The 24,206-nt window shown below is 61.9% G+C and overlaps 2 protein-coding genes across 2 annotated transcripts; one reads left to right on the top strand and one right to left on the bottom strand.

Moving 5' to 3' along the window:
- The first annotated feature begins 494 nt into the window (after window positions 1-494).
- Window positions 495-15,074, top strand: STKLD1 (serine/threonine kinase like domain containing 1). Its single transcript, XM_040225741.1, has 16 exons — window positions 495-1,498; window positions 2,208-2,309; window positions 4,761-4,831; window positions 5,502-5,617; window positions 7,078-7,196; window positions 7,656-7,819; window positions 8,306-8,436; window positions 9,070-9,153; window positions 10,566-10,719; window positions 11,396-11,646; window positions 12,280-12,516; window positions 13,063-13,191; window positions 13,264-13,392; window positions 14,429-14,569; window positions 14,731-14,810; window positions 14,942-15,074. Exons 1-16 carry the CDS (start codon window positions 920-922, stop codon window positions 15,017-15,019), a joined length of 2,565 nt encoding a protein of 854 aa, XP_040081675.1. The 5' UTR covers window positions 495-919; the 3' UTR covers window positions 15,020-15,074.
- A 97-nt stretch (window positions 15,075-15,171) lies between these two features.
- On the bottom strand, window positions 15,172-23,022 carry REXO4 (REX4 homolog, 3'-5' exonuclease). Its single transcript, XM_040225598.1, has 8 exons — window positions 22,752-23,022; window positions 20,497-20,831; window positions 19,134-19,271; window positions 18,757-18,950; window positions 17,978-18,066; window positions 17,101-17,175; window positions 16,367-16,441; window positions 15,172-16,003 (listed from the first exon to the last, which is right to left on the bottom strand). Exons 1-8 carry the CDS (start codon window positions 22,962-22,964, stop codon window positions 15,890-15,892), a joined length of 1,233 nt encoding a protein of 410 aa, XP_040081532.1. The 5' UTR covers window positions 22,965-23,022; the 3' UTR covers window positions 15,172-15,889.
- Window positions 23,023-24,206: the final 1,184 nt, after the last annotated feature.

The following is a 24,206-nucleotide window of genomic DNA, read 5'->3' on the forward strand; positions in this document are numbered from 1 at the left end:
GTGCTGATGGTGGTGGTGATGGTAGTGACTGGGATTTTGATGCTGGCCGTGGTGATGGCGGTGGTGGCGATCTTGATGGGGGTGTTCACTGCGTGTTGGCTGACCGAGCTCTCTTGTGCTCCTCTAGGTGGAGTGCATTGATGAGCACCAGGCCAACGGGGCCCTGGAGGAGGTAACTCTCTGGGGGATCACCTCTCCAGAGGATGTGGTGCAGGGCGCACAGAGCCTGTTCGGTGCCCGCCTGTGGAGTGAAGGGTGGACGCTGCTGGGGGCTTGGAGACTTAGGACCGGCTCTTGGCTGCCGCTGTGGAGCCAGGTCCCCCAGGTCATGAAAGGAGTCTGTACCCCAAACGTTTATTTCTAAATCCAGGTGCCGACAACTTAGAATATATGTTCTCAGAGAAGATTACCTTTAAATGTTGGCTAGGTCTCTAGGCTGTTCTACCAATAACCATCTTTTAAAAGATCTTTTTCTTTAATTATGAAAGTATCAGTTACAACAGAAAATTTGGAAAATAGAGAAACTGTTTAACAAAGAAAATATAAACTCTTCTACATTCCTTAGATGTGCCTGTCGGCACTGATGGTAACATCCGGGTTTATAATAAGAGCAGAAACAGCTGAGCATACTTCAATTTGCTGGGCAAAGGCTCTGAGTTGTTTGAATTTTACACAAAGCTAAATGTCTCCCCTTCCATCTAATGGCCACCCATTTCTCTTCTTTCTGGAATCATGAGCTTTTGAGCTTTACCAGCAGCTATTCTGTGCACAACGTGTCTTAGGCACAGTAGTGGACCCAGGCCACATTCATGGAAGAAAGAAGTGGGGGGCCATCCCGTACCCCTGCAAGCATCACCGCCCGCCCCCACTCCCTCCCACATCTTGCTAGGCCACTGCCTTTCACACCCAACCTGCCATCATGAGCAGCTGTCCATCTGGCTCCAAGTTGCTAAGGGAGCCACTTCTGCCGCCTCACTGCGATCGTTCTCAAAGCACTTGGAGCTCAGGGCAGGGACCTGGGACCTGTAGTGCCCACAGCCAGGAGGCCAGGGGGCCAGGGCACAGCAGTACCCACCTCCCTTTGGCCACACCCCCTTCCCCAGACATCCCGGACTCTGCTTGTTTCCGGCGCACGAGGCATTCTGCCTGCATCGACTCACCTGGTCCCCCTGACACCCCACGAGGCAGACACCATGGGTACTGCTCTTTCCAGACGGGGCTGGGCGGCTCAGAGAGGTTGAGGAGCCTGTCCTCAGTCACACAGCACAGCCAGCACATCCTGGAGACAGGACTTACCCCGGGCCATCTGGCTCCTAACCTCCGGGCCGCCCACCCTCCCGGGACCCCACCCCTGCCCTGGGTAGAGGAGCTGGCTGAGAGGCGGTCTTCCCCACACCTCCACCTCGTCTGCCCTTGTCCACAGCTGATGCCGCTGCTGAAGCTTCAGCACGCCCACATCTCCATCTACCAGGAGCTCTTTATCACGTGGAACAGTGAGGTGGGTCAGAGCCAGCCCCGTGGACTCGGCAGGCACAGGGGGTCCCCCACCCCGCCGACCGTAACCCTGTGAGCGCCAATGGCAGGAACTCTGCGAGGCGCCCCCTGGCTCTGCACCCTCCGGGCCATGCAGGGCTTCTGGGCAGCATCTCACCTGGGACCCTACAGCCTCTGCGTGGGGCTCATTATCCCACTTTCCAGGAAAAGGCTGGGAGAAACCAGCTGGCAACAACCCAATGTCTCTCAAGTCTGGGCCTGGCAGCCCCTAAGCCCTGCGCTGGGTCCTGGTGGTCATCTGACTCCTCGTCTTTCCAGGGACCCTGAGGCCTGCCTGCCGGTTACTCCAGATGGGGTTGAGCTGGGGGCCGCTGGGTCCCGTCTCCTTCAGAGGGAGGAGTGGGTCTCAGCTGAGCCCTAAGGGGTGAAGGTGCCAGGGCCCCAGGTGCCGTGGCCTGCATGTGCTATGGTGGACTCATGCACATTTAAGAGAAGCCCAAGCGGGGCAGGAGGGGGGAGCCACTCGAGATGGGCCGTGTCCACCCTCTGGGGGATGGGGCCAGTGCTGCCGTAGCCACCGCTGGCCCAGGGGAGGAAGGTCCCGAAGCGGTGATGGCCCAGGAGGTCCCAGGCCTGGGCTGCCAGGGGCCCGACCTCGGCACCGGGCTCAGGGGTCCAGGCGGGACCCGGCTAAGGGGCTGTGTCCCCAGCAGACCTCCTCCCTGTTCCTCTGCCTGGTGATGGAGTACCACAAGGAAAGCTTCCAGAATGTCATTGAGAAGAACAGGGCGGCAAAGACAGCCGTGGACTCCGAGGTAAGACAGACTGTCAGGGAGGCCAGGCCTGGGGCCCACCTGGACCGTGTGAGGCCCCACAGCGGGGGCAGAGGGGCACCGGCAGAGCGGGGGGCAGGCACCACTGGAGCCTGGGCTCATTTCTTCTGACGCTTATGAGTGAAGGTATTTGCCTACCGTAATGTGCACAGATCTTAAGTGTAGAGCAGGCTGCGTTTTGCATGGGCGGACACTCCATCCCCGCCCCCCGTGAGGTCAGAGTGCTCCTGGCCCTCCAGACGCCCCCAGCCAGTGCCAGGGCTTGACTGCCGCCTCCAGAGACCCCCCGCTGTCCCTGACGTTCCCACAGACGGGCTCGGACAGCACGACGTTCGCTTGCGTCTGGTTCCTCCTGTGTGTCCTGGTGCTTTGAGATTTACTCACCTGTGAGTGTATCAGGGGAGCATGACTCACACCAGGTGATGCTTCTGAACTGTGGTGTTGGAGAAGACTCTTGAGAGTCCCTTGGAGATCAAACCAGTCAATCCTTAAGGAAATCAGTCCCGAATATTTATTGGAAGGACTGATGCTGAAGCTGAAGCTCCAATACTTTGGCCGCCTGATGCAAAGAACTGACCTGATGCTGGGAAGGATTGAAGGCGGGAGGAGAAGCGGACGACAGAGGATGAGATGGTTGGATGGCATCACCGACTCGATGGACATGAGTTTGCGTAGACTCCGGGAGTTGGTGATGGACAGGGAGGCCTGGTGTGCTGCAGTCCATGGGGTCGCAAAGAGTCAGACACGACTGAGCGACTGAACTGAACTGAGTGTCAGGAGAGCATGCCTGTCCACGGCCAGGTGCGGCTCCTTTGGATGGCCGCATCTCCATCACGCACCTGGTCCAGGGCTGTGAGCATCTGGAATGCTTCCAGTTTGGGGCTGTTGTGAGCAAGGGCCGCCACGAACACTGCAGGGCGCGTGTCTGATGGACTGAAACATCCGTTTCCTGGGGGAGTCCCTCGGCGTGGAGTTGCCGGGTCACAGAGTGGCTGCGTGCGCTGCTGCGGCCGGCGTGCCAGGCCTCCCGGACAGTTAGTCGACTTGGTGTTGGCCTTCAAGGCGCGGCCCTCGGGCTGTGCATCCCGGCCACACTGCTCCGAGTCAGTCTTCTTCTTCCTCGCGTTTCTTCGCATGGCTGTGCTGGGTCTCAGCGGAAGCACGTGGGATCTTCAGTCTTCCCTGGGGCACTCGGGATCTCTAGCTGTGGTGTGTGAACGCTCACTTGTGGTGTATGGGAGCTCATTCCCGACCAGGGATCAAACCCACGCCCCCAGCACTGGGTGCACAGAGTACTAACTGCAGGACCACCAGGAAAGTCCCAGCCTTCTTAGTTTTAACTAAAAATCACGTTTCAGTTTCACTGATTTCGAGTGTGGCCATGGTGAGCTCTTTTTGGTCGTTTGGATATCTTCTTTGGTGTCTGTCCAGGCCCTGGCCCGTTTAAACACGGGGTCGCCCGTCTTACTGATTCGTACAAACTGTGTCTGTATTCTGGACACGGTGTCCAAGCGTCTCCTCCTAGTCTGCGGCTGCCGGTTCACTTTCTTAGCTGTCACAAGCTGCGGTTCATCAGTGTTTCCTCTGGTTGGTGCCTTCTGAGCCTTCGGGGAAGCTGTTCTTGGCCCAGGATTAGGATAATGTCTTGCTCTGTTGTCCTCAGACTGGATCTATCTCGCTTTCACACGTAGGCCTGTGACCCACACCATATGACATTTGCTCTGAACACACCTCTGTTCTCTGGGCCTCTGGGAACCATCTCCCCGCTGGCGGTGGGTGGGTGGTGGTGGGGTATTCCGAGGGGCACTCGGCTCCTCTCCCAAGGTGGGCCTCGAGACAGGCTCAGAGTGGGTTTCAGACTTTCTGTTTGCCGAACCCTGTCAAGCACGGGATGTTCTCAGAACCCCAGTGAGGAGGTCAGAGGCACTCTACTCAGGGGCCTGGGGTCAGTGGGAGTAGGAAGTCTGAGGTCCTGCCCCTCAGCCCCTCTCTGGCACCCTGGGTGGGGTCCAGGATCCTAAGGAACACGGTGTGAAAACCACTGCCCTAGAAACTACATGGATCTTGTTGCTGACACAAACTGCTTCCAGAATGTTTTCTTTTCACACTAATGACCTGGACAGGGAAGTCCCAAGTGAGAGCTGAACACTCAGCATCTCTGGTACCCTCGAGGGGTGGGGTGCAGGTAGAGCTGGAACCCAGGGACGAGAGCGTGGGGCTGGAACCCAGGTCTTGCTGTCCTGAGAGCCCCCACGCAGCCCGCAGCAGAAGCTCCCGCAGTGGGTCTGAGCTGTTGGCCACTGGCTCCAGGCCCATCTCGACCCACAGGGCGGAAACAGGCCGTGACCCCACAGGCTGCGCTGAGCAGCCCCCGAGCTGCCTGTGAAGGGCGGGTGCTTCCCGGCCCCCATCCTGGCGTCTCTTTCTCCCCAGTGGCTGCAGATCATGCTGGGCCAGGTGCTGGCCGCCCTGGATTACCTGCACCACCTGGACGTCATCCACAGGTGAGCGGGTGGCCAGGCCCCTCCCGGGGGTGGCACCTCCTGGGGCAGCGTCTGCCAGGGGGCAGGCCCATGGGAGGGAGGAGCACCTGGACGAGGGCGGGCCCCGCTCCTCCCGGAGCACCTCCCAGACTCAGAGGGAGTGCCACCCCTCCCGCGGCCCTCCCCAGCCACACGAGGGGCAGGAGGTTCTAAAGTGGAAGGGAAGAAGCAGATGGCACCCATGGCCTCTGCGCCCTCCCAGGCTGAGCTTTCGACCCTGGGAGTCACAGCAGCAGTGCAGCTGTGCTCTAGAGTCGTCATCGGAAGGACCCGTCCACGTTTGAAGGAGAGAAAACCACGTGAACCAACATAGGCCAGGAGCGCTCCCGATCCTGTTAAAATCACTGATGGGAGCCAGGCCCCAGCGAGCTCTCGGCTGAGACCTGGAAGGCTGGCGGTGAAGGGACCGCAGGCGGATCGCCCGTTTCCCGGCTTGTAGTCGCCTTGTTTTCCCCATTTGAAGTGACTGAGTGTACTCACACTTACGAGAAGTGTTATTTTAAAAGTGGTCCCAACAGGGCATTTTCTGAGGCGGGAGAAGGGATGGGGGCCCTAGGTGTGGTGGGAGTGGAGGGTTCACAGACGTGGCCCCGCCAGGCAGCAGGTTGAAGGGCGCGCCTCTCGGTTGCAGGAACCTCAAGCCCTCCAACATCGCCCTCGTCAGCAATGACCACTGCAAACTGCAGGATCTGAGCTCCAACACGCTCATGACCGACAAGGCCAAGTGGAACGTCCGGGCAGAGGAAGGTGGCTGGCCACCCCGGCTGGGGGCAGCAGTGGCTGGGAGCAGTGGGGGCTGTTCCCTCAAGAGGGGTCTAAGGTGGGGGCCACTCTAGGAGCTGGAACAGGGCAACAGCAAACCTCTGCTTACTCAGAAGGTCCCCAGAGACCACCCCCCAGACCCCTGTGGACTCCACAGAGGCCCCCTTGCCTGGGCTGTAACCGAGCAGGGTGCAACCAAGGGGTGGGGCGCACACAGGGTCCAGAAGACACCCAGAAAATGTTCCCCTTCATGGAGGGGGAGGGAGGCCTCCGCAGGAAGGAGGGGGAGGGACGCGCGGGGAGGGCTGGTGGACGCCGGGCACCAGCTCGGGTTGTTTTTTTCTTATCTGTGGCCGCGCGGGGTCTCCATCGCTGCCCAGCTTCCTCTAGTTCCAGATGGCGGGGGCTGCTCTCTAGATGCGGTCTGCCGGCTTCTCTTGTTGCGGAGCACAGGCTCTAGGCATACAGGCTTCAGCAGTTGTGGTCTGCGGGCCCTGGAGCGTGCAGGCTTCATGAGCTGCACCTCGCAGGCTCCAGAACTCGGGCTCCGTAGTTGTGGTACCCAGGCTTGGTTGCTCCGCAGCCTGTGGGGTCTTCCCGGACCAGAAATTGAACCTGTATCCCCTGCACTGGCAGGCGAGTTCTTATCCACTGCATCACCAGGGAAGCCCCTCAGGTTGGATTTCTTTACTGACCCTCAGAGTAACCCAGGAGATGGTAGAGGTGAGAATCAGAGAGACGTTTCTATCCTCTGAAAAGACCACAGGGCAAAGGGAGCTGGGCTTCAAGCCTAACAGCCATCAGGGCGGTGAGAGGAGAGGGCGGCTCTCCACGGGAGAACGGCAGAGTCCTGGGCCGGCAGGTACTGGTGGCATGCTGCCCTTGGTGGATGGGTGAACAGGTGGCTAGACATGCAGACAGATGGACAGGTGGGTGGACGGGTGGGTGGGCGGGCAGGTGCATGGATGGGCCGGTCTGCTGGCAGTGTAAATGGCAGGGGTCCTTGGAGCCCCCCCTTTACTCTGTCTGGGCAGTGGGGGTCCAGAAAAGGAGGGGTGCCCGAGGTGGGTCAGGCCCTGAGAGCTGGACAGGGACCTGCTCTGCTGGCTCCCCGTTTGGGCTTTAAGTTGAGAAACTGGGACAGGGCACCTAGAGCTCTGCCTCGAGGTCCTGGCATGTAGAGGCAGGACGCTGAATGAGCGCGCAGGTCTCAGCCCTCCTGGAAACGGCCCGTCCAAATGTTCCTGCAGCCACCATGGGCTCAGGGGCGCACACAGCCGGCCTGGGGGGCCCCAGCCTCCCGGGCCAGGATCTTACTGACCCGGGGCCTCAGACAGCATGTCTCTCCCTCCCCCGAGGAGAGTGACCAGAGACCCATTTTCAAGCTGCTTGCTTCCCCGGGGTGCACAGGACTCACGCATGATCCGCCTCACTTCTGCCAACAGACCCCTTCCACAAGTCCTGGATGGCCCCCGAAGCCCTCAGCTTCTCCTTCAGCCAGAAGTCCGACGTCTGGTCCCTGGGCTGCATCGTCTTGGACATGGCCAGCTGCTCCTTCCTGGACGTGAGCGCCTCTCGCCTGCCCCTGCCCCTCAGGCCCCGGGAGCCCACCTTGGCCCTGAGAGGGGCGCACGCTCCCCATGACATCCTCCTGCCATGGGTGTGCCCCGTGTGAAGCCCCCGGCGTTCCACCCCGCTGGGCCCTCGTGTGGGGGCGATGCTGGTAACATGCCGACCGCCCCCACAGCCGCCCCTCGGGGACGAGATCCGCCGAGTTCAGGTGCGCTACCCAGCCCAGCGTGGGGTCCCGGCCGTGGAGGGAGGTTGTCCCCACTCCCCCCGGTCAGTGAGACGGCCACTGGCTTTTCTCCGGAACTGCGTTTCTTCTTTGGACAAGAACTCCGGGGCACAGGGGGCCTCCATGCCTTCCTGGCAGCGGCGGCGGCCACCGCAGCTCCCTCTGCCCGGGGTCAGGCCTCCTCCCTCCCACAGGGAGAGTGCACACGGTCCTCTCTCCGCCTAGACGCTGGGAGCCATGCACCTGCGCAAGTCCATCCGGAGCTCCCCCGCCAGCCTGAGCGGTGTCCTGAGGACAATGGAGGAGAGGAAGGTCCCCGACGCGAAAACCTTCCAGGCCCTCTTGCCGCTGATGCTCCAGGCCGACCCCGCGGAGCGAGTCACTGTGAGGTGAGCTCAGGCGCCCGTGTCCCACCTCACCCTTGTCTGTCACCGTCTTCCCCTCTCAACCTCTCAGCGGCCACTTAGGGTTTCAATGCCACAAAGTGCTTCATCCACAGACAGTGGCTCCTCCGACCTGGGCCGTCCCAAACTGTGGCCGTGTCTCTGAGCCCTGGCCCTACAGGGGCCATGGCCCCGGGCCCAGGAGCATGTTTGAATTCTAAGGTATTTTAAAGTCAGAACAAAATGATCCATCCTGAGTTCTGGTCACCTTTCCTTCAGCACAGCCGGGAATTTTTTTTTTTTTTTTTTCGGTCTACATTATGGAGGGAGGGGCCCACGCAGGTGCGAGTGCTGGGTCCCTCCTGGACAGGACATGCTGGGGTACCCGCTGTGAGAGGTGCTTGCAAAGTGGGCGCCCACAGAAGGTGGGGGCCACGCAGCTGCCGGCGAGCGGGGCGCGGGCGCAGGCGGCGGCTCTCTGCTCCTCCCCAGGGATGTGATTCACTTCACCTTCGTGCGCAGCAACTTCCGGTCCTCCAGCATCGCCCTGGTGCTACGCCGGCAGGTGGTGCCCGAGTTCATCATCGACATGCTGCTCGAGAGCAACGTGGCCAGCATCTTCGGTGATGACGGGGGCCCCCATGGCCTCTTTATAAAGTTGGGGGTCCCCTGGACTGCTCCTCCCATGCGGCCAGTGGGCTTGCCCCTCATCCATCCCAAGCGTGGCCCTGCTCAGTAGACCCCTCTGCCGGGGCCACACCTCTGCTCTTGGGTGGACGGTGGCTCTGGAGGTCACCTTCAGTTCAGGCCTGGCTCCGCCCTCCAACCCCCTTGCCCCTGGTGTGGGTGGGCCATTCACTCCCTCCTCCCCTTCAGTGGCCCCCTGCCTGGGCTACGATAAGGGACTCCCTCCCATCCACCTACCCCCAGTGGACCACTGCTGCCTCCCTTTCTGGGGAAGGGTCACCCCCTGGGTCTTAGCTGCCCAGCCTCCCAGTCTCGTGGTCATGGGCTTTGAAGGCGGACAGCTGGGTCCAGTTGGGTCCAGTGAAGCCCACCACTCGCTAATTGAGTGGCCTGGAGGGAGTCGCCTGAGTTGAACCCCCTGGGTGGGCGCTGAGGCTGACCCTGGACTTTGGCCCAGAGGTGGGGATAAGGGCGTGGCCTCACGCCTGGTCACGTGTGTCTGTGTGGTGGTGGGGGCTCACAGATGGGCCCTGAGCCGGGACCTCCCCACGCTGCCCTGTCCCCTGCAGAGGTCATGCAGAACTTCTCCAGCCGACCCGAAGTCCAGCACAGGGCCCTGAAGAGGCTCCTGAGGATGACTGAAGACCAGCTGGGTAGAGCCCCGACCCCTCCAGTGCTCCTCGCTGGACTCGGAGGCCTGATCCCTCAGCATCGGCGGCATCACCGCCTGCTGGGAGCAAGAGCCTGGGGGCCTTGACTTCTCTTACTGAGCCAAGTGGTGGGTGGTGGGTAGCTTGGGGTCAGAACCATCTCCTGTGGCCTCATTTCACCCGCTTTTCATGGACGCTACACAGACACCCCACCTCTCCACCGTCCCTCTGGTCAGGCATGAGTGGCTGCTGACTTCCCAGGGTCATGACCGAGCTCACACAGACTACCTCAGGGCGTTCATGTGCTTGGTCCGCTTCTGCGTAGTAAGACCCCAGATGTGCAGGCCTGAGTATTTCACGTTTTCACAGACGCTGCTCACTGCCTGCACAGACTCACCAACCTACTCACCTCTCCATGAACTGTTAATACCATTAATTCTACCAAAACATGGTTTTGGAGGATCTCTGCACTCAGCCTGTCTCACCAGCCTGAATATTACATTCATGCACCCACCCACCCACCATCGGTCCCTTCCATCCGCCGTCCATTTGTCCATCATCCATCCACCAGCATCCGTCTCCTTTACTCACCGTCCGTCATCCATTATTCCCCTCCATCCACCCACCACCTGTCCCCTCCATCCATCGTCCATCCCCCTCCTCCACCCACCCACCGTCCATTTATCCATTGTCCATCCTTCCATAGCAGGCTGTCCCAGTGGCTGGGCTGCAGAGATCACGGAGGCCAAGCCCCAGCCCCCTCCTGAGGCCGCAGAGACCTCCCCCCGGCTGTTTCCCTTCCCTCCTCCCTCCCCGCGATCCCATCGAGCTGGGCTGTGGCCAGGACAGAGTCCATGGGCAAGGAGAATCTGCTCCCGGGGAAAGTGAGGGCGGTGCTGGGTCCCTTCCAAAGGGGGCCTCGGTGGCCACCCCAGCCTCAGGCACCTTGTCTGGAGACGGGCCAGCCATGACTCAGCTTCCCTGGTGCCAGCACCTCTGACCTTGTCATTCTCACCATGAGGACACAGGCTGGGAGAGAGGACGGCAGTGGGAAGGGGCACAGCTGGGCCTGGACCCTGCTGCCATGGCCTGCTCCCCTCCCCGTGCTCGGCGCAGGTCCTGGGCCGCCAAGCCGACCGTCTAAGGGGCCCACACATGTCCCCTCTGAGGGCAGCCGCAGCCAAGGGTCCTGGCGCTCTGGAGTCACACCAGCCGGGTTCTTGTCAGCGGAGGGTTGACCCTGTAGACCTGCTGGGATAGGAAGCTGGCACGGCAGACCTGTGGCAGGCAGCCTGCACCCCTGACCAACGGTGTCCGGCCACCCAGGGCCCACGCACGATGCCCCCGACTCCCAGCGGGGCTGGCCCCTGGTCTGGCCCACGCCCCTCCCCCACCTGCTCCTGTCCACCCCCCAGGTCTGCCATGGCCGGCGGAGCTGGTGGAGGTGCTGCTCACCGTCATGAAGCAGCACCAGAGGATCCTGGACATACAGCTGCATGGCTGCACCCTGCTGCTGCGCACCCTGGGCCAAGGTGGGCTTCCCCGCCCCCACACCCACCCTGGGCCCGGGTGGGCTCCCCCGGCCCCCCGACACCCACCATGGGCCCGGGTGGGCTTCCCCGGCTCACCACACCCACCACGGGCCCAGGTGGGCTCCCCTGCCCCCCCGACATCCACCCTGGGCCCAGCTGGGCTCCCCCCACCCTGTCACCCACCATGGGCCCAGAGTGGGCTCCCCCGCCCCCTAATCACCAGGTCTGGCCTTGGCATCCAGACCCTCTGGGCATTCTCCCACCCAACCTCACCCCAGGATGACGGCACGGTGTGGCCAGGAGGCTGGGGCAGCACCCAAGGCCTGCCTGTGACCTGCTCTGGGGCCCTGGGCCTGGACCAGCTCCTCCCTGCTCTGGCTGGTCTCCAGGCACAAAAGGAGGAGCTGCACTGGGGGGGTTCTGCGGTGTGACCACTCGCCCCCCACCCCAGGCAGGCTGGGCGGGGTCCTAGCGTGGGCTTCCAGGGGGTCAGCTGAGGGGGCAGCAGGAGAGGCTGCAGCCAACAGTCAGGGCTCCTCCTGGAGTCTTTAAAGAAAGCTTTAAATACCTGGTTTTTAAACTGGAAGTATTTCACTACGTTTCTCAGCTTTATTATTTAGGTTGAATTCCTGCGTAATGCTTTGTGTCCACTCTGATAAATGTCTACCCTGGCCTGGGCTCCCAGCCCCGGGGTCCTTGACTCTATCCCACAGCGCTTGTGGGGACCCGCTCTGTGCCCTGACCTCAGCGTCCTCCATGCAATCATGGAGGTCCCCCTCGCCCCCAGCCCAGAGTAAACCCTCCTCTCCCGTGGCCCGCGCAGCGCTGGCCCAGGACCCGGCAGCCACCATCGCGAACACCAGCACCATCGCTGCTGTGCTGCTGAGTGTCCTGCAGAGCCACCCCATGGAGGAGCAGCTCCTGGCCACGGTCTATAGCCTGCTCTCCATCGTGGCCAGCCAAGGTGGGTGCCACCTGGGCCGTCCTCGGGTGCTAGGCACAGGGCAGGTGGCACCCAGCCCCTCCATGGGGGCACAGACACTGCCTCCAGCCGCCCTGTGCCCAAATGCATCCCTCTGCCTATGGGCACAGGCCCTGCCAGGCGGCGACACCACCATGGGCTTCAGGTTCCTGCCCTTGCTGCCCCTCCGCCCCACCTCACAATGGCCACTGGCGAGTCCTGGTCGAGGGGCGGCGTGGGAGAGAGGGTCACCCCCCAGGGCCTTACCTGAGTTGACTCTCGTCTGACCACTCACCTCTGCAAAGGGAAGCTGGGGCCCCAGAGAGCCCAGGCCCTCACCTGGAGCCTGGCTGCACTAACTGGCCCACCGCAGTCCACTGACCTCACGGCGGGGAGTGAAAAGGGCTGCCATGCGCCGTGACGCTGGGACGACAGGTGTAAGTCAGGGCCACCTGGCAACGTCCGCTCACCACCGGAGAGAAACACCTTGGCAGAGAAGCCCTGGAGGCTGGGCCCAGCCCAGTGACGGGGTGCGAGGTGCTGGAATGGTGGCCCAGGGGATGGACCAATAGTACCCTTGTTTCTGGGTCCCAAGCTGGGCACCAGGCTGGCCCACAGCAGGCTCTAGTGACTAAGCACGCATGGAGATCGTGATACCCGAGGTCAGGAGAGAAGGGAGGGGGCCCCAGGGAAGGCCTCCTGAGGAGGGGCTCCCCGTGGCCTCACTCCAGGGCCCACCCGCAGGACTGGCCATAGACGAGCTGCAGAGGGCTGGGCTGTTTGAGGACATCCTGAAGCGCCTGGACAGCCTCCCCAGGAACAGGGACATCTGTATCCATGGCCTGAGCCTGCTCTGGGCCCTGCTGGTGGATGGTGAGTGGGCCCGGGGCTGATACCCTTTCCCGCTGGGGTATCAGCCGAGAGCTGGGAAAAGGGAAGGGAAGGGGCAGACCCTGACCCTAGGGCCCCCACCCACTCACCCAAGGAGGCCCTCTGCTTGCACACATCAGGGACTTCCTTGGCATCCCTGGTCTCACAGGTTGGCTCTAGCACTGGGCAACCTCTCTTTTGATTCAGAAAGGGGGACCCCCACCAGCCGAATGGCTCCCTCTCCAGGTCCCACTTGGCCCTCCAGCACCTGGACAGTCATTTTCCCAAGAAGAGGTCTCCCAGCCTTGGAGGGCCCTGAGCACAGCTGGGTGCAAGATGCCCCAAGCCTCCCCTTGGGGTCTGATGCCTGCCCAGACTTGCTTAGCAGGCTGGAATCGGCCTTCCCGTTTCCCCATCTCGGAGGATGGCGGACCTCGAACCCCATAGCTCCTGTTGTCCCTGTGGTGGGCGGAGGCCACGCACACAGCAGGCCCTTCTCCCCATGCCAGGAAGCAGGCAACCCCTCCTCCTCACCCCATCCCGTTGCAGCTATCATTGTGAACAAGGCCCCCTTGGAGAGAGCCCCGGCTCTCGTCGCCGAGGTGCTGGCCACCTTCCCCGGGGACGCAGAAGTGGCTGAAGCTGGCTGTGCGGTTCTGTGGCTGCTGTCCTTGCTGGGTGAGCAGCTGGGGGCCCAGGGCCGGAGGGCTGGCTGGGCCCCTGGACACAGGTGTGCTGGCCCCTCCACAGGCTGCATCCAGGAGCAGGAGTGTGCGGAGGTAGCGGACCTGCTCCTGCAGAGCATACGGCTGTACCAGGACCGAGTTCTGCTGGTGAACAACGCCTACCGCGGGCTGGCCAGCCTCACCAAGGTGTCTGGTGAGCCTGGACCCAGTGGGGGTGCTGCTCTGAGGCGGGGGGCAGGCCTCCCAGGGAAGCCTGCTGGTGGCCCACAGACCAAAACCATGCACGCACTCAAGCAGGGCAAAGAAACACCCACAGTCCCAGCGCGCAGGCATCCTCTGCACCGTCACACTTGCTGGTGTGACCCTGTATCGGGACCACCTCCTCTGCCTGAACACACTTGGTGTGAGCAGAGGCGCTCCTCCAGGAGTGATTCTGAAGTCAGCACAGCAGGTGGGGTCTGAACCCCGCCGCCATGGGAGCCCTGGCTGTCACTCAGCCCCCAGCCAGGCTCTGCACGACTGGGACCACAGCCCTCTAGAGATGCTTGGGGCCTGGAGTCCATTCAAGGCTGCCTGCTGCGTCAGGGTGGTTCAGCCTGTGAGGTCTGGTCTGCTTGGATGCGCAGGCTAGACGGGGTGACCCTTGCTCCTGGAGAAGCTCTGGGGTGGGGCAGGGTCTCCCCTTTCTGATGGAGACACCCTAGGCTGCAGGCCTGCCCCCACTCTGTCTGGGACCCCATCAAACCGGCTGGGGACAGGGCCTGGAGCTGAGAGCAAAAGGCTCGTGGCTCAGCACAGAGAAGCTGGGTTGTCAGAACCCAGTGAGCCAGACCTGAGTCAGAGTCTGGGTTAGGGTTACAGGTCTATTGACGCCTTGGGGTGTCTGCCTCCCCCGGGACTCCAGGGGGCCTGATCACATGGCATCACGAGCCGGGTCTACCCTGCCCTGACGGGCCTCCTCGCGTGGGGGCACCCCTCCCCTGGCCTGGGAGACTGCTGGGGTGGAGAGACAGCTGCTCTCTGCCAGAGAACACCCCCAAGGTGTGCAGTGGTCAAGGCCTGACTGCTGCGGTCCCCGAGGCCACCATGGTGTCCTCAGCCGCTGAGGCTTGCTGCCCACAGCGCTCTGGGCTCTCGACAACCCCACAAACTCAGTATGGCCATCCCCCATCTCCTGGAGGACCCTGAGGCCTACCCATCAGGGAACGATGCCCTCTACCCCTGCCCAGAGCTGGCCGCCCTGCAGGTGGTGCTGCCCAGGGAGAGCGGCAGCGGCCTGGACCTCATCCAGGAGACGTACCAGTTGCACGGTGATGACCCGGAGGTGGTGGAGAGCGTGTGCCTGCTGCTGGCCTACCTGGCCACCTACAGTGAGGACCCGGCTCATGGCTGTCACTGACGGGGGGGCGGCGAGGGCAGGAACGCACTGGGCCAGGCACTGTGCTCCTGAGTCCCAGGGGTTCTCACTGAGGCCCGAAGGGTGGAGGTCCGGCCTTGTTGCACCGGCCTCAGGAACCCCCTCTGCCCACAGAGGAGATCCTGTCTGAGCTGGCGTCCAGCGGCATCCAGCCCCTGGTTGTGGAGATCCACGGACGCTTCACCTCCAGCCTGGTGAGTGCTGGCGGGCCCTCCTTGCCTCACTGCAGGGCCCCGCCAGGGCTGCGGGACACCCCACGGAGCGGGGTGGGGGGGGGCGGGCGCCCAGACACCATCCAGGACAGCCGGCCGCCTTCTCCTTGCAGGAGCTCGTTTCTTACGCAGCCAGCGTGCTCCGCAGACTGGAGGCGGCCACCCAGCCCAGCTCTGAGGGTGGCCGGTAGACGCCACTCTGGGGGGCCGCCCGGCCCTCCTCTCCCCCTCAACCTGTACCTGACTGGGCGCCCAGTGCCATGGGCATCTCCTGGGGGGCAGGGGGGCAGGAGAGGTGGGACCCAGCCATCCTCTCAGACACGGGGCCTCCACAAGGCGCAGCTCAAGTAAAAACAGGCGTTTATGTCACACGACCTTTGTGGCAGCTTCGGACTTTTCACATGGCTGGCGGGGGCTCAGCGTAGCCTAGGGCACTGCACGCTCCCCTCAGTGCCAAAGGCGGTTCCTGTCCTCAGAGAGCCCGCACCCCGGGCGGGGCGGAGCGGGGCGCCCCAGGCACCCACGCTCACTCGTCCGTTCAGGTCGGGGGGCGCCCACCTCCGGGAAAACCACACTGGGCAGCCCGAGCCCCCCTGCCTGCTGTGGGCTCTAAACTGGAACTTAAATATAGCGGGTGTGCACGGGTGGGGCGAGCGGAACCCCAGCGTCAGGAGATCCCCCCAAGCCCCCGAGTGGCAGACAAAATCCCTCAGTGAGGGTGCGACGGGGCAGCCGCACGGTCCACGCCCGAGTCCACAGTGTTCCTTTCTTCCTGTTGCCGACGGCAGTGAGGGAAAGGGCCCCCCCAACGGAGGAAGGTGAGGAAGATCCATCAGACAACCAGGCGCTTCCCACCCTGGTCCCGGGGAACCCCAGGGACAGCCCCCTGGCCCCCCGTGCGGGAGACGCTCAGCTCAGCAGCACGCACGCCACGCGCCTCTGCTGCCGTGATTCTGAAACCTGCCCTCAGCATCACAGCTCCGGGGGCTCTGGGGCTCCGACTGTCGTCTGATGTGGTTGCAGCTCCCGCGGGCGCAAGGCTCTCCTGGGGCGGGGTCCTGCTAGGCGTCCTGGCAGCGGGCCTCGGGGGCGGGGGGCCGCCTGTCCCCGGCGAGGCTCTCCCAGTCCCTCTTCACCAGGACGTACAGCCTCATCGCCACCTGTGCATCCTGGACCTGGGGGACACGGGGCATCACCACGGTCATCCTGCCGGTGGCCGGTGTGGCCACCCCCCCCCCGTCCATCCCACAGCTCCTGAGTCCTGCCACCAGACACGGGGCGATGACGACCACTGACGCGGCTCCCACTCGGGAGGGATGGGCGTGCTGGCTCACGAGGGGCCCCGGATGCCACACGACTCGGAAGGCAGATGGGAGGGCTGCGGGCCCAGCCCGATGCCCAGAGGGCCAGGCTCTGTGGGCCCGCAGCCTCACCCTCAGCCCTTGGGCGTCTGCAATCTAGACAGGACCCGGAGGCCCGTCGCCCCCATCGCCGCGCCGCCCCCGTCGCCTGGGCCCCGCCGCCCGGGCCGTGCTTACTGAGCAGTGCTCCGCCTGCTGCACCGGGATCCCCAGGATTCTCTCTGCGAGCAGCTTCAGAGACGGCCGTCCACTCTGCCGGGAAGAGGGGAGCACGTCGCCCGTTTGGGTGGGGCCTGGGCGGGGGATGGCGTGCCGAGCACTGGGGACTGTGAGTCCCTGCCAAGCAAAGTGGCCGTGTGGGCTGGTGACTGCCCGCCTGGCCTGCGGAGGACCAGGGAGGGGCTGTGCATCCTCGGCCCCAGGCGGCCCTGCTCGTGGGGGGGGGGGCCCCCTGCTTTTCAGGGCGGCAGCCCTGCCTCTGGAACACATACAACGTGCCTTCTGACCTGCAGCTGGGGGTGTGATCACAGATGAGAGTGGACTCACTGCCCTCAGGGGCGCTAACTTTGGGTTGGCCAAGTCTTTTTTCTCTAAGATTACTTTTTTTTTTAATGTCTAATTCTCCTTGTGATTCTCATTTATTTACTCACTGGTTTTTTGGTTTTTTTTTGGCTGAACTGTGCAACATGCAGGATCTCAGTTTCCTGACCAGGGACTGACGTTGGGCCCCCAGCAATGGAAGCGCCAAGTCCCAACCATTGGACAAGTAGGGAAGTCCCTCCTCTTAGTTTTAAAGGTTAAAAGGGAAAACCAAACCAAACCCAAACACCTTTAACCAGGAAGCCAGCTTCCAGGGACCAGAACCCGTAATCACGTGAACCATGCCTTCAGAACCGCATGGTTTCAGGTACCTTCACTTGGGTCCTGAAAGGCTTGTACTTCTGAGTGTCCCGGATCTTCTTCTTTGGGTGGCCCAGAAACAGCGCCTGGAGGAGGAAGGCACGACAGGCATTTTGGTGTTTATCTGCAGAAAGGTGCACCCCTTTCTCAGAATCCCACACTGAGCACACAGACAGGACAAGGCACTGATGAGAGGCTGAACTCCCGGGGCGATTATCGCGGGACAGGTGATGCTCAGCAGGAAGAACATGCGGACGGAAACACAGCCTTAAAAGTGGGCAAGGCGGAGACTCAGTCACCAAGGAACCAGCAACCGTTTGTCCCGTATTTGAGTCTGCATCACACATACACACAGAAAATCAAGGATGAAACGGGTCCCTCCACGATCTCGAGACAGGCCCAGGAGAGGGTGGAAGGCAAGTCTGCCCAGGTTACCAGGGTGGGGAGGGCACAGGGGCTGAAGGGGGAGCCTGAGCGCCCAGGGCCTCCGAGCTGAGAGCACGTGCCGCCCAAGTATCTCATCCCTATGGGCGGGCCAGTGCGGCCCGGGGCAGAGACCCTGGTGGGCACAGGCCGAGCCCCACCCTCAGGGGCAAGGTAGGGGCCCTCGAAGCTGTCCTGCCGCCCGCCGTGGGCCAGCCTGTGAGACGGGGCCTGCCCGGGGTTTCGAGGAAACAGGCACCAGGGGTGCCCCCGCTTGGGGAGGGGGCTCTGCCCTGAAGAGTGGGGCCGTCGCTGGGCGGGGCAGCAGCGTCAGCCATGGCTCCGTCTACCCAGGTATGTGAGGAGCTGCCCCCTGCCCCGGCTCTCACTGCGGGCGCGTCACCCATGTCGGGAGGCGCACGCGGCTCCTCCGACGCCGCGGGACACAGAGGCGCGGGCCGGCACCTTCAGGTCGTTGTACAGCGCGTGTCCGACCAGAATCCGGCCCTTGAGCAGGTCCGCGACTTCCCTCTGAACAACTGCAAACTCTTCTCCTGGAAGCCACACACAGGAGGTTTCAGTGCTGTGCTGAGAGTGAGTGCTCCTGCCCCGTCAGACCGGGGGTGGGTCAGGGCCTCAGGAGGGCGGGCCAAGGGGAGGCTGCGCCAACCCCAGGAGGGATTAGCAGAGCCTGGGGCTGAGGAGCAGCCAGGCCGCAGCTCGGGCCGTGCTCCAGGACCCCAGAGGCGTGGACGGCAGAGACCACGCGCCCAGAGGAGGGGGGCAGCTGCCTCGAGGCCCCGCCCTCAGGATCCCTCCAGGCCCCAGATCTCAAGGCCCCCGAGCACAGCTCGCCCAAGGGCAAAATCTACAGACCAGGGCCCCGGATGTGTCCCAAAGTGGGACACCTCCACCCGCCCCCCCCAACCTCATTCCCAATGTGGGGATCCCAAGGGAACCTATGAGAACCTGCCCCAGGCCAGGCCTCCCGCTGCTCGCCCCGTCCCCACAGCTTCCCAGTAATCTAGAAGACCCTGCCGCCTGTCCCGCCTCCCAGCAGCCTTCTTCCTCCGACACCCCGTCCGTCCCCGCTGCCCAGCGACACCGCAGTTCGGGGACACTGGCCTGGCTGACGGTCAGGTGGCCGAGAGGCAGCCAGGCCAACACAAAGCCCACCCACCCGGGAGGGAGGAGAGACCACCGGGCCCCCACGGTGGCCGTCCCCCCGCGGCTGAGCCACCCACCCTGCGCCAGGTCTGCGGGCCGGACCCCGCTGACTGCGGTCCTGTAGTCGGTCACCGGCTGGGTCGGCTTCACGTGCTTGTCGTACACGCACCACCCGTGCTGGTTCACCAGGGACACGCGGGCCACGATGCTCTCCTCCCCCTTGGGGCCCACGCCCACCATCTCGCAGTCCATGGCCAAGGCTTTAGTCAGCCTGGGGGGGAACCAAGTCTCCAGGTTAACCCCGCAGGACCCAGGACCCGGCTCCACCACTCAGTGACGTGCCGAGGACCGGGCTCGGCCAGGTGCCGAGCTGCCTGCCCATACGACAGGAAGGGAGGGAAGCAGCCCTTTCCTGAAGACCCCCCGGCCCCGAGGCTGAGCGTGCCCCGCGTACCCGCCGAAGGGCCGCTCCTTCACCAGCGTGGCGCTGCTCTCGCTCTGACCCAGCTGCCGCCTCGCTATGCTGGCTGCTTCTGGGCCGACGGCCGCTTCAATGTCTGCTGGGTCAACATCGTCAAACCAGATGTCGTCTCTAAAAGACAGAGGGGAGAATGGGCTGAGCATGGTGGCGAGCGTGGCCCGCTCTCAGGGCGCTCAGGCCCGTGTGCCTGGCCGCCGGCCACGGTGATCACCTTGGCACTTTCCCGTTTAATTAAAAAATACGCCCTTTAGCTAAAATGGAGGAACCTCAGAGCAACACAAAAGATGGAAACACACCTGCGCCCCTACTCGGGTGTGACAGCTGTGACGGTTCCTTCTCAATGACAGAACAAACAGCTACCAGATGTTTAGGGACCACAGATAAACACGCTGCCAGAAAAACGGAGACTCAGACACCCCTTGGTGCCCGCAGAGTCCCCGTGCCGAGCCCGCAGACAGGGGCGCCCAGGCTGAGATGCTCAGCAGCCAGGTCCTCTCCTCCGAGATGCACTGGCCGACTGGACAGGCCCTCTGGCCTCTGCCCGCACAGGCTCCTCCCTCGCAGGACTGATCCCGACCACACCGCGGGAGTCACTGAATCAGTGCATCGCCCATCCCCGCCGCCCGGCCGCCCCTTCTCGATGCGGGGCCCAGCTGGGACCGCTCTTTCCCAAGAGGGCGCCCGGCACCGAGACACACGCAGGCCCTGAAACGCTGCCTCCTGAAACCTTCAGCCACTGTGCCCTCAACCCCCGGCGACACACAGCCAGGCGGACTTACAGACACACCACCCCCTGCCGAGCCATGGAGAGGCAGCTGCTGACTGGTCCCGCGTGGGCGACACCTAGGCTTTGTTGCATAACCAGCAGGCACTGGGGCAGCAGGGGTGCCTCACAGCTCCAGCACTGGTGGCCACGCTGTGGCTCAGGGCACCTCAGGAACTGGCCCCAAACCACCCAACTGGCAAGACGCAGGGATCGGTTTTGAACTCAAGTCTTTCTGGCTTTGGTGCTCATTCATTCCACAAGTCTTTCCTGGGGGGCCACGAGGTGCCAAGCCCTGTTCAGGGCCCTGGAGATACAGCAGCTATGGGACAAGGTCAGCCTCTGCTAATGCCTACGTTCTAGGGGAATAGACTTACCCTAGGTTAATTCTAAATTACCTGAATCACCCTGAATTACCCACGAAGAAACCCACAACGCCAGGATAAGGTGACAGAGGGGCCACCAGCCTCGGCCTCCTTAGGGAGAGAGGCCTCAGTTGCTGTGACCGGGGAGGAGGCTGAGGCACAGGGCGGCCGGGGAGGCTGCATCCATCATCACGTCCGCGGCGCTTACTTGGTGGGCAGGGCTGGAGGCAAGGGGGCAGTCGGCTCCTTAGCTTTCCGCTTCTTATGTTTGATGTCGCCTTGTTGCGGAGAAATGTCACCACTGGTCCTTTTCTTGGCCCCTTTCTCCTTGGGCTGCGCCTGTATCTTCCCGCTCATCAGTGATCCCGAGGGCCCAGAGGCCCCTGTGACCTCAGGGTCTGTGTTTTCTGTCTCCATCGCATCTCTCTTTGCTTTATCTGAGATCAAGTTTCTATTTTGTTGGACACGCTGCGGCTGCTTTTTGGAATCCGTTTGAGGGAGAAGTGGAGGCTCTTGTGGAGTCTGTGATCTTTGTTTCAGCAGCTAAAAGAACCCAAAACAAAATATACAACACATTGTAATTTGGAAATCACACGCTAGAGATGGGAAAAAGCATGTCTGTGTCTAAAAGCAGCCTGTTCCCACATTCAGTTATTTTAGAGTTTCCTCCTTCCGAGCTGGTGCACGGTGGCCACTTCCTCAGTCAGATTTCTTGGTTTGCTCCTGCTGTGAGGGTCTCAGGAAAAGATGGTCACGTCCAATGACACAGGGTGGACCACCATACCCCTGTTCCCCTCCAGGGAGGGCTGAGGTTAAGACCCTGCTGTGTGGCAACCAGCTGAGTGAGGAGGCGGTTCCTATCTACCTGTTCCCGTGATGTTTAAACAACAGGAGAATTGCCTTTTTTGTATGAATTAGAGAAACGTGAAGTTTTTTCCCACAATAAATATCCATCCCTCTGCTCACTTCTTTTTGCTTTACTTTCTTGTGAGAAAGAGGCAGAGTTACAGCCCAGGAAGTCCGAGACCCTGGGGGTTGCAGGGAATTTCACGGTCTATGTGTCAGGACAGGAGAATGATCTGGACTCCCCCCTAACGCACAGGTTAACAGTCTCAGAAGCCCTTCTCTGCGCTCCCCTCATCCACTCTGAGGCTCCGGGAGAGATCTCAGGAGCTCAGAAGAGGCTGCAGAGACACCATGAGGGTCAGCAGCAGCAAACAGCGAGAACTCCCACCCAGCCCTGTGCACCTGCACCCCAGGCGCTCGCTGTGTGACCCTGGGCCATGTCCCTCAACCCCTCCCAGTCTCCTCATCCAGAAAACAGCGGAACAGCAGCAGCCAACTCCGGCGAAGGCGATTTACGAGTGAAGCTCAGCCGACAACAGCACCCAGGAGATAGTGGCCGGTAAGTAATCTGCAAGTCTTGGTCCACTGATGGCCCAGAAAGGCAAGGAGGTATAGTGACATGATGAGCAGGGAATTGATGGGAAGGGGCATGGGGTCTGACTCCTGGTTCTGCTGACTTGGTTGCAATCTACTTAACCTTTCAGGCCCATTTCCTCATCTGTAAAATGCAGATGATGAAAGATCTCAGAGTCGGTCTCAGGTTAAATACGAACACATCAGCTCAGCTCATCCAGCAGCGTCTAAAGCACATTTGAAGCGCTCAGTGATCAGTAGCAGTGGTCACTGATTAAAGGCCCAGTGTTGCCAGAATTTCATGGCAAATAGATAGGGGAACAGTGACAGACTTTATTTTTTGGAGCTCCAAAATCACTGCAGATGGTGACTGAAGCCACGAAATTAAGACACTCCTTGGAAGGAAAGCTATGACAAACCTAGATAGCATGTTAAACAGCAGAGATGTTTCTTTCTAACAAATGTCTATATGGTCAAAGATATGGTTTTTCCAGTAGTCATGTACGGATGTGAGAACTGGACCATAAAGAAAGCTGAGCACCGAAGAATGGATGCTTCTGAACTGTGGTGTTGGAGAAGACTCTTAAGAGTCCCTTGGACTGCAAGGAGATCCAACCAGTCCATCCTAAAGGAGATCAGTCCTGGGTGTTCATTGGAAGGACTGATGCTGAGACTGAAGCTCCAATACTTTGGCCACCTCATGCGAAGAGCTGACTCACTGGAAAAGACCCTGATGCTGGCAAAGATTGAAGGCGGGAGAAGGGGACGACAGAGGATGAGATGGTTGGATGGACAGGAGTTGGTGATGAACAGGGAGGCCCGGTGTGCTGCAGTCCAGGGGGTCGCGAAGAGTCGGACACGACTGAGCGACTAAACGGAACTGAACTGTTAGCAGGATCCTCTGCGTCGAGCCTCTGCTGTTCAGCAGCCCACGCGCTCCGGCCTCTGCGATCGGCTCTGCTCCCCGGGTCCACTGCAGCCCGCGCGCCCCCCGGGACGCACACACCGTCCCCCTCTCTGCCCGTAGGGCCCCCGCGGACTTGCCTCCTGCAGCGCCTTCCAGTTCGGGGAAAAGTCCTCCGGGGCCTTTGGGGGCCGCACCGCGACCACTCCGGGGTCGTTCCCCGGCGCCCCACCAGCTTCTCGCGCTTTGTTCTTCCAGACTCTTTTCTTCCGCCTCGGCTTCCTGCCGGGCCCAGCGTCAGGCGCGGGGCCACGCGGAGCGCGCGCGGCGGCCGGCCCCCTTGCTTTCACCATGCCGGCCGCGGAGCCCGGCTCACTGCAGTCCGGGACCCCGGAAGCCGCCCGGCACGCGTCCCCCTCACGTGGGCGCCGGTTTCCGGGAAGTGCTCGCTCTCTCTCCCCAACCGGGCTGCAAACCGAGCCTTCGCCTCTGGTTCCACACAGCCGGGAGAAGGGCGGGCCTCCTCGGCTGCTAAGGAGAAGGGCCGCCGCCCTGGTGAGCGGCGTCCGCGGTTGGAGGCCCCGGGTCGGGTTGGAAGAAGCCCGGGATGTCTCTGAGGGCCGGCCCGGGGCCGAGAAAGGCGAGCGCCGGAAGGGGAGCGAGGGGGACCGCTGTTGGTGTAGCACCGAGGCCGGGCCGGCGGGGAGCGCGGCAGGCGGCCGCCAGGGGGCGCTGGGGGGCTGGACCGGGGAGCGGCGGGCGCGGAGCCGACGCCCGGTCCCGCGGGCCGCTGTCCCCACCGCGGCCCGTCTTGCCTACGCGGCGGGGACACTGAGGCCCACGGCCGGGAGGGACGACCCCAGGTGGCACAGCCTGCTCTCCGCAGTCCAGCAGCATCCGATAACAAGGATAAAGCGCTGGGACAAGTGTTGTCTGTTCAGTTCAGTTCAGCCGCTCAGTCACGTCCAACTCTTGCGACCCCGTGGACTGCAGCACGCCAAGCCTCCCTGTCCATCACCAACTCCTGGAGTTTACTCAAACTCATGTCCGTGGAGTTGGTGATGCCATCCAACCATCTCATCCTCTGTCGTCCCCTTCTCCTCCCGCCTTCGATCTTTCTCAGCATCAGGGTCTTTTCAACTGAGTCAGCATCAGGTGGCCAAAGTATTGGAGTTTCAGCTTCAGCATCAGTCCTTTCAATGAACACTCAAGACTGATCTCCTTTAGGATGGACTGGTTGGATCTCTTTGCAGTCCCAGGGACCCTCAAGAGTCTTCTCCAACACCACAGTTCAGAAGCATCCATTCTTCGGTGCTCAGCTTTCTTTATGGTCCAACTCTCACATCCATACGTGACTACTGGAAAAAACATAGCTTTGACTAGACGGACCTTTGCTTTTGAATATGTTGTCTAGGTTGGTCATAGCTTTTCTTCCAACGAGTGAGAGTGTCGTATGTTCTGTAACAACAATGATGTCACCCGCACCTCCTACCTGGCTCTGACAAAACCTGGAGGCCAGGCCTGCACTTCCCCAAAGCTCCCATCCCAGCCTCTGTACCTGTGCTGCGGGGCCTTCAGGGAAATTCAGATACCAA

The sequence above is a fragment of the Oryx dammah genome, unplaced genomic scaffold, assembly GCF_014754425.2.
Source record: "Oryx dammah isolate SB20612 unplaced genomic scaffold, SCBI_Odam_1.1 HiC_scaffold_25, whole genome shotgun sequence".
NCBI lineage: Eukaryota > Metazoa > Chordata > Mammalia > Artiodactyla > Bovidae > Oryx > Oryx dammah.

What these genes read in the sequence shown, in the direction of transcription:
- STKLD1 (XM_040225741.1), top strand. Translation starts at nt 920, where the DNA reads ATGAGCAGCTGTCCATCTGGCTCCAAGTTGCTAAGGGAGCCACTTCTG. An exon ending in AGACAGCCGTGGACTCCGAG is followed by an intron (nt 2,310 to 4,760) that starts GTAAGACAGACT and finishes CTTTCTCCCCAG; the next exon opens with TGGCTGCAGATCATGCTGGG. An exon ending in CCAGCTGCTCCTTCCTGGAC is followed by an intron (nt 7,197 to 7,655) that starts GTGAGCGCCTCT and finishes CTCTCCGCCTAG; the next exon opens with ACGCTGGGAGCCATGCACCT.
- REXO4 (XM_040225598.1), bottom strand. Translation starts at nt 22,964, where the DNA reads ATGGTGAAAGCAAGGGGGCCGGCCGCCGCGCGCGCTCCGCGTGGCCCC. An exon ending in CCTCCAGCCCTGCCCACCAA is followed by an intron (nt 19,272 to 20,496) that starts GTAAGCGCCGCG and finishes TCTGTCTTTTAG; the next exon opens with AGACGACATCTGGTTTGACG. An exon ending in AGCAGGCGGAGCACTGCTCA is followed by an intron (nt 16,004 to 16,366) that starts GTAAGCACGGCC and finishes CGTGTCCCCCAG; the next exon opens with GTCCAGGATGCACAGGTGGC.